The sequence below is a fragment of the Biomphalaria glabrata genome, chromosome 13 (assembly GCF_947242115.1).
Source record: "Biomphalaria glabrata chromosome 13, xgBioGlab47.1, whole genome shotgun sequence".
In the NCBI taxonomy this organism is placed as follows: domain Eukaryota; kingdom Metazoa; phylum Mollusca; class Gastropoda; family Planorbidae; genus Biomphalaria; species Biomphalaria glabrata.
Window position 1 is genome coordinate 24,777,538 of NC_074723.1, and position 14,905 is coordinate 24,792,442.

General features: G+C 38.6%; 1 protein-coding gene across 1 annotated transcript; it reads left to right on the forward strand.

Moving 5' to 3' along the window:
* The first annotated feature begins 11,416 nt into the window (after nt 1-11,416).
* Nucleotides 11,417-12,433, forward strand: LOC129922550 (adhesive plaque matrix protein-like). The gene has a single exon (XM_056009187.1). The coding sequence runs from the start codon at nt 11,417-11,419 to the stop codon at nt 12,431-12,433; it is 1,017 nt and encodes a 338-aa protein (XP_055865162.1).
* The last annotated feature ends 2,472 nt before the right edge of the window (nt 12,434-14,905 follow it).

The following is a 14,905-nucleotide window of genomic DNA, read 5'->3' on the forward strand; positions in this document are numbered from 1 at the left end:
GATGAGAGATGGATAGCAGTTCTACATCATGCGTCAGAAATGAAAAAGATCTATTACCAATTTGTCAGGTTTGATAAGAAGTTACATAGTGGGGAATATTATTGCCGGTTCAGTAAGTACCCTAACACATGTAACAGTTCTCTATACAAGAAAAATAAATTCTTTACTCAAGAAAGTACAATATGTATAATAATTTAATTTAATTAAATACATGTAATCCTACAATGTTACAAAGATAGTTTGTGTGGAAACACAAACTTACAATCGGCCCCCGAAGTGGTTCACTCAGGCAGGTAAAAAAAAAAGCAGGTTTCAATATTTTTAGCATGATGATAAGGTTCCATGTGAACCTGACTTAAATGATGTTATTTTTTGTGTCATTTTTAGCGGCCCCCGAAAGGGAAAAGACGCTATTAGTTTTATGTGGCCTGTCTGTCCGTCCGTCCGTCCCGTTTAGATTTCAGAAACTAGAAGAGAAAATGAAAATCGGACATCATGATATTTTAGATCATTCAAAGTTCTGATGCAAAGGCTACTTTTCTAGGAGTTGGTTTTCCGTGCTGCCTTTAGGCGCTCAGTAAACACAACTCTGCCCGAGTCGGGTGTCGAACCTCGACCCCCCATCTAGGTAGCCAAGCCAAGTCAAGTTCAAGCGCCTGGGTGCCATTTTTTTAAGCAAATGGTTTTAGATTTTTGGTAAAAGAAATATATATATATATTTTTTTTGCAATTGTATTGCTAAGTTATGTAAGTTCTGTCGTAAAGAACTTTTTAAACTTTTTTTTAAAGAGAAAAAAAATCCATTTACTATGCAAATAAGTTGGACATAATTTAAAACAACAATTAATAGGTAGTTTTTCATATTATCGCGTGAACTGCAGCAACGTAATGGAAACATTGAACACAAAACTAAAGGAATTATTTTTTTTTACGGAAATACATTTGTCTTGAGGCTTTGAATAATAGAGATTGACCCTTTACAAAACAATTAGATCAATTAGATACTCATTATAAGACATCAATAAGGCCAGGTTCACATCTAATTTCAAATTCACTATCACCTATCCCTTGGTCAGCTGGACCTTTGGGGCACCACACAGGATCTGTCAACCTTCTTTCTCCATTTTTCTCTGTCATTTGCTTTTGATAGAATTTCATTATTATATTCTTTCTGAAAATATTGATACCTGCCTTTTTACATGCCTGGGTGGACCACTTCTGATAGAATTTAATACCGATATTCCTCTAAAAATATTGAAACCTGTCTATTTTCCTGCCTGGGTGAACCACTTCGGGGGCCGATTTTGAGTTTGTGTTTCCACACAAACTGTCTTTGTAACCTTGTTTTAATAGATGTCGTGGCAGTGTAATGTACAATGCACCTGTATTATAGTAAACACATTTTATTAAATGTTGCTTTAAAATAAAATTTACTTATATAGGCCTACATACTAAATGCATTCTTTGTATTTTAAAACTAAGATAAACATTTTATTTTAAAAAAATTAGTAGCTTTTATAACAGAAAACACTGAAATTAGTGATAATTTTTTTAAACATTATGATTGAAAATAAAAGTCAGCCTAAATGGTTTTGAAAATATACAGAATAGCTTTCACTTCAGACAACCTGTAGTTTTTTGTTGTTTAAATCGGTGTATTTTTCAATGAAATAACTACTTGAATATTTCATTCTAAAATTAAACGTTTCGCTTTTAGGGGAAAAAAAACTGCCGTTGTTGCAGACCTTTGCAATATCTAAAATATTATATATCGGATTTTCTATATCTTTTCTATGTTGTTGCGATCTAACCAGGATGGACGAACGGACAGACAGACAAACGACACAAATTTAATAGCGACTACTGCCCTGCTAACTTTAATATACATAAATATACCAATATATATAATATATAAATATAACAGTACCAGGAAAAAAAAAGGAGACAGAGAAAGCGATGGGAAGACAACATAAAAGAATAGACGGGCATGCCATTGAGAGAGGTTCTAACTAAGGCCAAGGTCAGAGAGGAATGGAGAAAGACGGTCGACGAATCTTGCATGGCGGCCCTACGGTCCAACAGACTAAGGGATAGATGTAAATGTAAAAATATAAGAATATAGAAAATAATGATCAGATGTTTTATTTAATTTTTTTTTTCGTGTCTCCTTAAACTTCTCTGCTTTTTGTATATTTCATCCACTCCTCTAGTATTCAGACAGAATACATTTGGAAGCCATTCAATTAAAAAACAAAACAACAAATACACAGCTTTAGCTAAAGGAAACGGAATAGAAAACGGAATAGATTTAAAACTTGTATTTAAAAACAAACTAGTTTGATGTCATTGTAGATCTACATTTGTAAATGTCTTAATCTGAAATAAGTTCTTATAGTTAGCAGCAGGCTGGAGAATGGTTTCAAGTAGACCATTACAAACTGGCTGGATGCCTTGGTTAAGAATGCGAAAACGAAATCCATGAAACCAGCAAAGAAAAGATTATGTTTCGATTAGATAGAGTTTATTTCGTCTACGGAAGATTAAATTTCCTCTAAGAGGACTATATATATATATATATATATATATATATATATATATATATCATGGGCGTAGCCAGGTGGGGGGGTTCAAACCCCCCCCCCCCCGAAATGAAATCCCCCCCCCCCGCCGCAGGGAGGGGGACGGAATTAAGTGACTGATTTTTGCTTTCATTTTGTTTATTTTAGGTGAGATTTTAATACTAAATCATCACTTACCACAGCACAGCCGAGGCAGTTTTGAGTTAAAAACCCTCTACCAGGGGGTTTTGAGTTTAAATCCCCCCTACCAGGGGGTTTTGAGAATTTAAAAACCCCTATCAGGGGGGTTTGAGATACAAATCCCTCTACCAGGGGTCTTTGAGTTTAAAACCCCCTACAGGGGGTTTTGAATTTTAAACCCCCTACCAGAGGTTTTTGCAGTTAAATCCCCCTCTTCTATAAAACAAAACAAAAAAAAAATGCAAACAACAATCCCCAAATTCCAACAGCACAGTTGAGGAAGATTTTGATTTTAAAACCCCATCCAAAATTTACGATAACCCCATCTTCAATATAAAAAAAGCAAATTACACACTCAAAATTCTATGAGCGTAGCCAAAGGGGTTTTGAGTTCAACCCCCCTCCCCCTTCCAGTTGGGGTTTGAAGCTAAAAAGTACCTCTTCAATATAAAAAAAAAAGCAAATTACACACTATAAAATCTATGAGCGTAGCCAAAGGGGTTTTGAGTTTAAATCCCCCTCCTCCAGATGGCTTTTTCTATAAAGTTTAAAACCCCTCCAGATGGTTTTGAGTTTAAAATTCCCCTACAGAGCGTTTAGAGTTGAAAACCTCTCTCTTCGATATTATTTTAAAGCAAACTACAGTCACCAAATTCTATGATCGTAGCTAAATGGGGTTTTGAATTTAATACAAAACAAAAAAAAACTCCAGAGATTTCTTAGTTTAAAACCCCTCAACAGATGATTTGACGAAAAAACTTTCCTTTTCCATATAAAATCTAAGCGAAATACAGGCATGTAATTCCAAGAGCGTATTCAAGAAAGGTTACAAATTTCTACCAGTGGCTTGGGCTCCATTAATTAAGTGTGAATAATCTTCTGCCGAAATTGAAAATCATTAAATGTGTCTCAACAAAGATGGCTAAGACAGATTTTAGGAGTCAGTTATAGAGATCGGGTCGAAATCAAAGAAATCATATGCCGAACTGGGAGTCGAGTCCTTAGTAAGGTTGTGACAGAGCGTCGCATGAGGTTTTGCGGGACATGTTTTCCGACAAAATGAATTACGCAAAAGAAGAGTTGCGGAAACAGCTTGCCGGAAAATGCGCCGAACGGCGCGAGAGGGTCTAAGTCAGTAAGAATAGCACATTAGGTTTTTGAAACAAAACTTTTTAATAGCAAGATAATGCACTGTAGATACCTCAGAATATACATTTTGTTGGCTTTCAATACCAGAAATAGTGCTCGGCGGCGGGGCTTCGCCCCGCGCTGGGGGAGCGCTGCTAACTCCCCCAGACCCCCTTGCTAGCAAGGGCGGGTAGTCTACAATAAACATTAAACGTCTTCCGAAAGGGTCAGAATGTAATAAAGATTAATTATGTACACACACACTCTCACACACACACACACATATATATATATAATTTTTTTTTCGCGGGGGGGGGGGGGGGGGTCGGGGGGGGAATCCCCCCCCAAACCCTCCCCGAAAAAAAATCCTGGCTACGCCCATGATATATATATATATATATATATATATAGGCTATATTTAGACTATATAATATTGTTTAAGAACTCCTGGTCTTGCTTAGTGGACCTCAAATAACAAAGATGTTACTTTTTTTTGTAGGATGTAAGCTAGTCATACTTGACACTGACACATTAAGACCAGGAAATGACGTCTTCGCAAAAAGAGCGCGTAGACACGCATTGAAATTCTGCCCTTGACAACCGCCTCGTTTTGATTAATGCTAGAAATAATTCAGAGGGCAACGAAACACTTCTTTGTCTTGCTGCTGCTCAAAGAAGCCGCTTCAATTGGTGTCATGTGACACAATGTGAAGGATATTTTAATTAGGCGCATCATGTGGTTTCTGCGAAGTGGCTACACAAGTGTTCTATTATCTTTATTATCCGAGAACGTTTTTGTGACAGTTTGCCTCATATCATTCGGAATTTCAAACAAAAATCTTGCTGAACAAAACAAATACAAAATGTAGCGGCTGTTCCCTCTTCCCGCGGCTGTTCCCTCTTCCCGCGGCTGTTCCCTCTTCCCGTGGCTGTTCCCTTGTCCCGTGGCTGTTTCAATGTGCTTGGGACAAGAAGAAGAATTGAAACTTACATGCACAGTTTTAATGAGACACTTTCAGGTTCCAATTTTGAAGAGACTATAACAACTAAATATAAATGGAAAACAAGGTTACAAAGATCGCAATCGACCCCAGAAGTGGTAAAAAGGCAGCTTTCACTCTTTTCAGCAAGAATCAGATGCTACAACAAAAACCTATCACCAGCCACAACCCTGTCTGCGACATCACAAAACACGTTTACGTATCGAACGTTTGCCCACATAGTATTCTAGTGTTAGGCCGGGACTTAGAACATGATACCACAGAATACGGAGACACGAGCGTATATTAATCTTATTATTATTAAATTTTTATTTTGATATGTATTCAATGAACTGATGATTGAGAAGATATTTTTCAACTTGTACCTGGCTTATCGGATGATATTGAATGATTATCAGATTGATAGTTCTCTAAGGAGTGACTCTCTCATTCAAGGCCTCAAGAAAGAAACTTTTCCCTTTAGTTGTAACTATAAGTAGCTAACAAACTAAATACAATCTTTCATTTTGAAAACGAAGTAAACTTTTCTGTTTTAAATTTAAGTCGGTTATATAACAGAATACATTTACAATAATAATACAGATAATGTTCAAAACCATTCTTAACAAAACAAACAAGTTTGCATAAATATCTAAAAAAAAAAATATACAAGAAATTAATCCTCCATAGTAATATAGCCTCCAGTACATTTATACTTTAAAGTACCTGGATGACCGATCCTAGCTCGGTTTAATAATTTCCTTAGTCATTTTGGGAATATTTTTGTAATTACGAAAATGAACGATCATATAAATACTACTAATCTGAAGAGTTACATTTAGTGTTCTGTTAGTTCTAAATGTAATTATACATGGCGATTAAATATAAAGTCTCTTAAGTCCTTCTATAGTCTAGACAAACCACAGCTCACATCCGTCTTATAGTTTTACAATCCATTTTTTGTGTGAAACTATTGTAGGTCTACTATTACTGGCTTAGAAGAAAGTCTTTGCAGTGTAACTTCTTAGATGGTTGCGTTCAGACATTTAATTATGGAATTAGTATACTCATTATGTCTTGAGTACGAAACATCAAGTGACGCAAATCTCTACGTTATAGGGTAAAACAGGCACTTTGTGACAAAGTAAAATGGCGCATTTTTTCTTAATAGACTTAAATCATTGCATTAGTTTTCTAAAGAAACGTTTCCATGGGACACCTCTGTTACGCCAAACAATATGCTCGTTACCCATATGGGATACGTGCCCTGCCCAGCCTGACTGTTGGACTATAAGAAGTTCATACCATCCATCCATCCCAGTGGTGCTACAGCCCGTGGAGGGATATGGCCTGCTTATACACATCCCTCCATTCAGATCTCAACTGGGCCTTCCATCTCCAAGCCCTAACCCCAAGCTTTTTACGGAGGTGTATAGTTAAATAAAAAGAGGCTGCAGCGTACGCAAACTCGTTGGCCGCTGGCTAGATATCTTGTTCAGTGTGAGCAACTAAGGAGTAGAGAAGCTGTGTTATGACCATTTCCTTTGTTTTGGTACGGGACAGTAGACACAAAGCACGAACTTATGGTAATAATTCAACAGCAAAAAAAAATAATAATAAGGCTTGTCTTCGATTCCTAAGATTAATGAGGATTGCAGTATTTCCCGTGGCTACGCAGCCCCTGCTGTGACCTACAAATTTTGCCACATCCAGGGCAAGCATAACCATTGTCAAACAGTGGTCGATTAAGATTTTCTTTTCGCGTCTGCCTCTGCAGATTTTCTTTGGTCTCAAATGTGTATCCGGGGCTTTGAATAGAGGTAATTCTTTAAGTCCGTCAGTTACGCTGGACAGAGCGGTATCCTGTATGGAAGACGAATCTCAGACGAACGCATGCCAAAGGCAGTCTTTTTTTGGTGAGCTAAAAAAGTATACGACGTTATACCGAAACGCTTAAAAGACCAGTTTAGGCGCCAACTTGCTTTAGCTGAAATAGAACAGCTGTAGGTCACCAGCAAAATAAACAACAAAGTACAAGGTATCTACACCGCTCTAGGCAATTCAAGTGTTATCAATTTATCTGTGGCATTTTACGTCTCGCGAGACGATCTTTTCCCTTTGCAACTTCTTGTGTGACTAAAGAGGCCAATCCTTGATACACAGCTGCGATCACAGGTTGGGCATATAAAATCACCAGGCGCCATTGCATTTTCACCCTTCTTTCTGCTTCTGTTGTGTATGACATCTGCAATCTGTGACCCTTCCTTTATGCTCTCTCTCCATGTGGATCTGTCCAGTGCCACCTCTTCCCAGTTGCCAGTGTCGATTTTGAAGAGCTTCATGTCGCGTTTGCATACATCCGTATAACGTAAAAGTGGGCGACCAGCGGCTCTCCTGCCTTCAATTAGATCGCCATACAGGATGTCCTGTGGAAGTCGACCTACTGGCATTCTACGAACGTGGCCAAGCCAGCCAAGGCGTCTGCTGCTGATAACAGAGCGGATGTCCTGGCATCCTGCTCTATGTAGCACTTCCTCATTTGTTATCTTATCTTGCCACCTTATTTTAAAGATCCGCCTTAGGCATCGGAGGTGGAAGACATTCAGCTTTTTTTCCTGCCATGAGTAGGTTGACCATGTTTCACTTCCGTACAGCAAGGTGCTCAACACACAGGTCCGGTAGACTAGGGCTTTAGTCCTGCTAGTCAGCAATATGTTTTCCCAGACTCTTTTCTGCAACCGTGACATGGTGGCCATTGCCTTGGCTATCCTGTTGTTTATGTCTTTATCCAGTAGAGTGTTGTTGGATATGATGGAGCCAAGGTAACAAAAGTGATCAACAATTTCTAGTGGTTGGCCATTAATGCTTACTTGAGGTGCAGTGTTTGTGTTTTGGACAAGTATCTTAGTCTTGCTTTGACTGATGTTTAAGCCGAACTTCTGGCAAGCAGCAGATAGTTTGTCAACCATGGACTGTAGCTGAATATCAGAATCAGCCACAATAGCTGCATCATCGGCATACAGGAGTTCCCTGACGAGTAGCTTCCTAACCTTGGTTTTTGCCCGCAGCCTTGATACATTAAATAGTTTTCCAGAGGATCTTGTATGGAGAAACACACCTTCGTTTATGTCGCTGTACGCATAATGCAGTAGATAGGAGAAGAATATGCCAAACAGAGTAGGTGCGAGCACACATCCCTGCTTGACACCACTGCAAACCTCAAAAGGTGCTGATTGGGCTCCATTAAATTTGACAGTACATTTAGTTTCCTCGTGAAAACACTCAATTAACTTCAGTAGTTTGGGAGGGCAACCTATTTTCCTCAGGAGTTTGAAAAGGCCACTTCTGCTGACCATGTCAAAAGCTTTAGTCAGATCGACAAAAACAATGTAAAGGGGTCTGTCTCTCTCTCTAAATTTCTCCTGCAGTAGTCGTAGAGAAGATATCATGTCTATAGTGGACCTACCACTCCTGAATCCACACTGAGACTCTGGGTAGACTCTAGAAGCTATCACTTGCAGCCTGGATAGTGCCACTCTAGCAAAGATTTTGCCCACTATACTGAGGAGAGAGATACCCCTATAGTTGTTGCAATCACTCCGATCCCCTTTGTTCTTGTATATTGTGACTATAGTTGCGTCACGCATGTCCTGTGGGACATGACCTGTTTCCCAACAGCGGCAGAGGAGAATATAGAGTTCAGGGAGCAGGAGTGATTCGTTGACTTTCACTACTTCCACTGGGATACCATCACTCCCAGGAGATTTTCTATTTTTTAAGCAGTTAATTGCTTTTTTGAGGTCACTAAGGCTCGGAAGCTCATCTAGGCATTCCAGTACTGGGCGACATCGTCTACTGTATTCTGTGTGGCATAGACTTCGAGGTAGTGTTCTGTCCATCGTTCTAGCTGCTTGGTTTGATCTGTATTTTTTTCTCCTGATTTGGATAGAAGGGGGGCAGGCTTAGACACTGCTGGACCTGGGGCCGCTTTAATGACATCAAATAGAGCTTTGCTATTTCCTGAGTGGAGACTGTCTTGGATTCTGTTGCAGGTATCCCTCCAAAAGTTGTTAGCACATTTTCTAGCCATTTGTTTTGCCTCTTTATATAGATATATCTTATCAATTTATAAAGCCTTCAAAACACAATAACTAATCATACATTGACACATTTAATTTCATTACTTCTCTTTCATAGTTCTATAATAAATCAATCTACAGTAAGATGGTGTGCAAATGTTTAATTAGGTCTATTGATCCTTTAGAACTCGTTCTTGTTGGCAAAGAAATATTTTAGTATACTGCGGTAAGCCTAGTGACGTAGGCAGCGTTTTTCCCGTTCACGTCCCGGAAAATTTTCATTCATAAAACATTCTAGCCAAAATTAATTTTTCGATAATGAGGCATTTTCAAACCGATATAACGGTCGACCTCGAGTTTTCCCGATGTGGCCAATGAGTTGAGAATTTTTTTCTCACTATTATGCACATACCGTGAACTTTTAAAGAAAATCGTTAGAGCCGTTTTCGAAATAAAATTTATAAATATATATACATACATACATACATACATACAAGAATTGCTCGCTGAAGAGTATAGGATATCCGAACAAGATAAGATACTTTGAAAAGATATATTTTGAGAAATCGGGTAGGGGTGATTTTGGTGACACATCTCACCTTGACGCAGGTAAAGTCAAACAAATGAAGACAAGACCAGCCCCTAGCACTGGTCGTTGGCGTCATGCGTCCGGCGATCATTTCCTTCTGACTGGTCAGTAACTGTGACACCTATCCAGCCCCTCTCTTCTGGGCACATTTCACTCCTTGCACATACTCTTTCCTCCACCCTTTCCTCTCTCACGCGTAAGACGATAATCTGTTTCTAGCACTCCTCTTGACATCCATAGGTGTGAATTTATAATCCTTAATCCTTAATTCCGAGAGCGGTCCAAGGTCTACTCTCTTTTCAATCTCTTCGCCCCTACGTCTGTATAATCTCGCGTAGTTTGGAACATTCACTAAACATTTGCCCAGCACACTGACAGACTGACAAAATTTTGCATGAAGGATATTTCTTGGTTTTTGATAGGTTTAGTGCACACCACTCTAAGAAGTTCTGGCGATGTGAACTTAAAAATGAACGTAGAGCTCGTCTACACAGATGCTGTAAACAAAGACCTTGTTCTAAATCAACTAGTTCTAGACCAGCACAGCCATGGAAGTGATGCTGCACAACTTCAGGCTGCCTCTATTTTAACAGCTATTTAAAAGAGTGCTTGTTCTTCCATAGAGATCCCATCTTGTAACCTAAACAGCGCTCTACAGGGAACTTTAGCGGCAGTGCATGCGAAATTGCCAAAGAAAGACGCTTTGCGTAAAGTAATTCAGTGGAGCAGGAATGAAATTCAAGGAGCTCCTCCACAGCCTAAACATAGGTCAACTTAAAATACCTGAACTATATAGTTTCACATGAGCTAAAAGAAATGTTTCTTTTGTATGACTAGGGAAAAAAGGACAATAAAAGAATTTCACTATTCAGTAGAGAATCAGATGGCAGTTGGAGCAGTCAAATGTGCTTTAGGTGAATGGGACATTCAGAATCTCCCCTTCTATATTCTAACAGATCTACGTTATTATGACAGAAAGGGGTCGTTTTGTACAGTCTGTCCGATATGCACTACTGCATTATACTCCCCTTCCCCCGAAAGAAAGTTTTAATAACTTTGACTATTTCATACACTTGAAGTATGGTTGGCTGCCTGGTCTGTAATGTTAGTGATCTAACAATAATAAAATAACTGCCTTAAACACTACAAATTCTCTTGTTCTGTATATGAAAAATACGTCTTAACACAAACACTCATACAAAACATATATAAGTCTCATTCTTTTTAAAGAAATAATATAATAAACGTAGGCTACATAATATCACCAAAACATTTCGCGCAAAATAGTCCCATGCGCCATAATGGCTGCGCCAAAACGACCTTCGCGCCAAAACGGCTGCGCCAAAACGTCCTGATTCGCTCTATCGTATATCACTTTATATGCCTTTATAATACTTTATAGATAGATTCGTATAGATTAATTGATAAGATTGTAACCCTAAAACAAAGAATCTCTCCTCCGCCTTCTCTCTAAATCCGCACACAGTGATGTTGAAGGTATAGGGGGACACTAATGTAAACTATTTCCTCACCGAAACCTATGCGTGTTCGTGTAAGGTTGTAGTTATGTAGAAGTCTATTCCCATCAATCAAATATTCTGGACATAGAACGCAAGGACTGAAGTAGGCAATCCAAGGATTTAGAGAGTTTCTCTTGAGGAGTTCTTAACTAACTAAAGCAGTGATCAATAAAACTAAAGCTTTTACTTGTGCCTAGAGAAAATAAAACAAATTCACTCCAGGAGAAACAGTAGCGCTTCAATTGTAGCTGTGAGATCTAAACATTTTATTGTCGAACTAACATTCGAGGACAAACGTTGGTCTCAAGAAGTATTTCAATTGGCTATAACGTTTGTGTGTAAAGAAATTGGCAGCAACGTTATGTATCCTCCAATCGACAGGAACGTTTTGTATCCTCCAATCAACGGGAACGTTATGTATCCTCCAATCGACAGGAACGTTATGTATCCTCCAATCAACAGCAACGTTATGTATCCTCCAATCAACAGCAACGTTATGTATCCTCCAATCGACAGGAACGTTATGTATCCTCCAATCGACAGGAACGTTATGTATCCTCCAATCGACAGGAACGTTTTGTATCCTCCAATCGACAGGAACGTTATGTATCCTCCAATCAACGGGAACGTTATGTATCCTCCAATCGACAGGAACGTTTTGTATCCTCCAATCAACGGGAACGTTATGTATCCTCCAATCGACAGGAACGTTATGTATCCTCCAATCAACAGCAACGTTATGTATCCTCCAATCAACAGCAACGTTATGTATCCTCCAATCGACAGGAACGTTATGTATCCTCCAATCGACAGGAACGTTATGTATCCTCCAATCGACAGGAACGTTTTGTATCCTCCAATCGACAGGAACGTTATGTATCCTCCAATCAACGGGAACGTTATGTATCCTCCAATCGACAGGAACGTTATGTATCCTCCAATCGACAGGAACGTTTTGTATCCTCCAATCGACAGGAACGTTATGTATCCTCCAATCAACGGGAACGTTATGTATCCTCCAATCGACAGCAACGTTATGTATCCTCCAATCGACAGGAACGTTATGTATCCTCCAATCGACAGGAACGTTATGTATCCTCCAATCGACAGGATCGTTATGTATCCTACAATCAACAGGAACGTTATGTATCCTCCAATCGACAGGAACGTTATGTATCCTCCAATCAACAGGAACGTTATGTATCCTCCAATCGACAGGAACGTTATGTATCCTCCAATCGACAGCAACGTTATGTATCCTCCAATCGACAGGAACGTTATGTATCCTCCAATCGACAGGAACGTTATGTATCCTCCAATCGACAGGAACGTTATGTATCCCCAATCGACAGGAACGTTTGTATGCTACGAAATATAAATAAACTCTCAAGGCGTAGTAACTGATCTTCGTATGGTATCGGCTTTATTGCAATGAGTTGAAAGCCTTAGTGGGAAAGTCTTGTTCCACATGTTGGTGCGCTACAAACAGAAGAAGCTATGAACAGATCATTCTGCAATGTTTCCAACTGAACACAAAGTGACCTTTAGGTGACCTTGTAAAAAACAAATCCTCACTTCCTTCAGTCTATACACCGGATGCACCAAAAAGCTGGCTATTTTTAGATATTCTGCCACAACTGAAAATCTATAATATATCTTCCACTAATTTTATACTGTGATCCGAACCTATATAACTGGCTGAGTGCTTTAGCGATTAGCTTCCGAATCTGTGGCCCTGGGTTCGAATCTAGGTGAAGACTGGAATTTTGCATTTCGGAATTTTTAGGGCGCCCCTGAGTCCACCCAGCTCTAAGTGGTACCTGACAAGTTGGGGAAAGTAAAGGCGGTTTGCCATTGTGCTGGCCACATGACACCTTGCTTTTCAAACGTTGACCACAGAAACAGATGACCTTAGATCGAAAGGTCTGAAATAGGAACAACTTTATTCTGTGATCCTAGCCTATATAACTCCCACTAATTTTATTCTGTGATCCTAGCCTATATAACTCCCACTAACTTTATTCTGTGATCCTAGCCTATATAACTCCCACTAACTTTATTCTGTGATCCTAGCCTATATAACTCCCAATAACTTTATTCTGTGATCCTAGCCTATATAACTCCCAATAACTTTATTCTGTGATCCTAGCCTATATAACTCCCACTAACTTTATTCTGTGATCCTAGCCTATATAACTTGAGATATTCAAGTGTGATGACAAGTGTGTGTTAGATTTCCCCATCGCCTGACTCTGTCCAATTCATTGGGAATGAAAGTATGACATCAAACTACTTCTGTTTCGTTTCTATTTTCATTTACGTTAATTTAGTTTTGTCTCATTCGTGTCAAGGTCAAGGTCAGGGTTTTAAATTGAGCGTTTCTTTTTTCATTTTTTGGTGTTTCGTTTTGTCAGATCTTTCTTTTTGGTGTTTTACCGTGTCTAGATCGTTTTTTTTCCCACTCTCTCTTCAAATGTTTCTGTGTTAAATCCTGTTTCGCGTATATAACATTTGCCCAGTGGCGTAGCTAAGGAGGGGGATGGGGGGGGAGAATTTGAAGATCCCCCGGGCCCCCACTTGAGGGGTCCTTCAAATGGGTGTCCGAAATTTGTTTGTAAATACATAAATTAATATATTTGATTGACAAATAGTGTCAACTGGTGTCTTTTTTGCAACATTTATGGATTAAATTTATAACAAAGACTAAACCTAGATCTAGGTCTATCATTACGTTGACTTTGTTGACATTTTTTTTTTAAATTTTCCCACACAGATCAGTTCGTTTTTTTAAAGTTAGTTTTACATTTTAAAATGCTAATCTTTAATAGATTTGTAGCCGATTTATATTCCTTTTAAAAGAGATCAAATGTGTGCTTGCAGCAAGAACTAATAATATATCTCTCTTTGTTGCCACGAATAAAACTGCATGATATACAGCGAATTCCAGGTATCTTGTTACCTTTACTAATAATAGATTTAAATGGCGTATTTTAAGGCTACGCTAATTAACGTTGAAACAAAATTTACAGAATCGAGTATAACAGATCCAAAAGTTATTCTTAATAATGCTAGAATCGTCCATTATTCGGGTTTGGCTTCTATAATTTCAGAATTAAACTTCACACTCGAGTTATTATCCCTCTATTCATCTTTCCTCAATCCAATAGAAACATGCTTTTCTAAATTAAAAAAATCCAAAACAAACCGTTCTTATAGATTGATAAAACAGTGAATTGCAAAGGTGGGAAAATGAATAAAAAAAACCTAAATGTATGTCTTTTCGTAAGAGGAAATTTCACAATTATGGCATATTTATATTTGTGAAATTAAAAAAATCTTATTCTTTCTATGGGAACTGCCCCCATGCCGAGTTGACCAGAGTGGGGCTACAAAACATCGTGACGCAAAAGTTAAACCCATTAAAACGCAGCCACAATGAGTGGCCGTCTGTCTAGCCTGTGGATACGTCTGTTAGACATAAATCCAAAGGCAACATTTCTGAACTGTGATAATCACTCTCTCAACCTGGCAGCTTTTCATTCTGCAGAGATAGATCCAACAATTGTCACCTTTTTTGGAACTGTATATGAATATTCTGAATCTGTATACTCTGAATCCTTTTGCTTGCGCACAAAACATAAACAACCAACAATGACGTAATACCATATAATATTAGCACAGAATCTTCTTCATGCAGTGGAAAATTAAGAATTTTTTGCCTATCTGGAATTCTGGTCAAAGTTCCTGCGCCCAATTAATATAGTTCAGAAGAAAGTACAAAAGTCTGGACTGCACATACGGGAAGCTGCTGAAGAAATTAGTACCCTTTAATGCTTTCTGCAAAATGATG

Excerpts from the sequence above, each read along its gene's own strand:
- LOC129922550 (XM_056009187.1), top strand. The coding sequence starts at position 11,417 with ATGTATCCTCCAATCGACAGGAACGTTTTGTATCCTCCAATCAACGGG.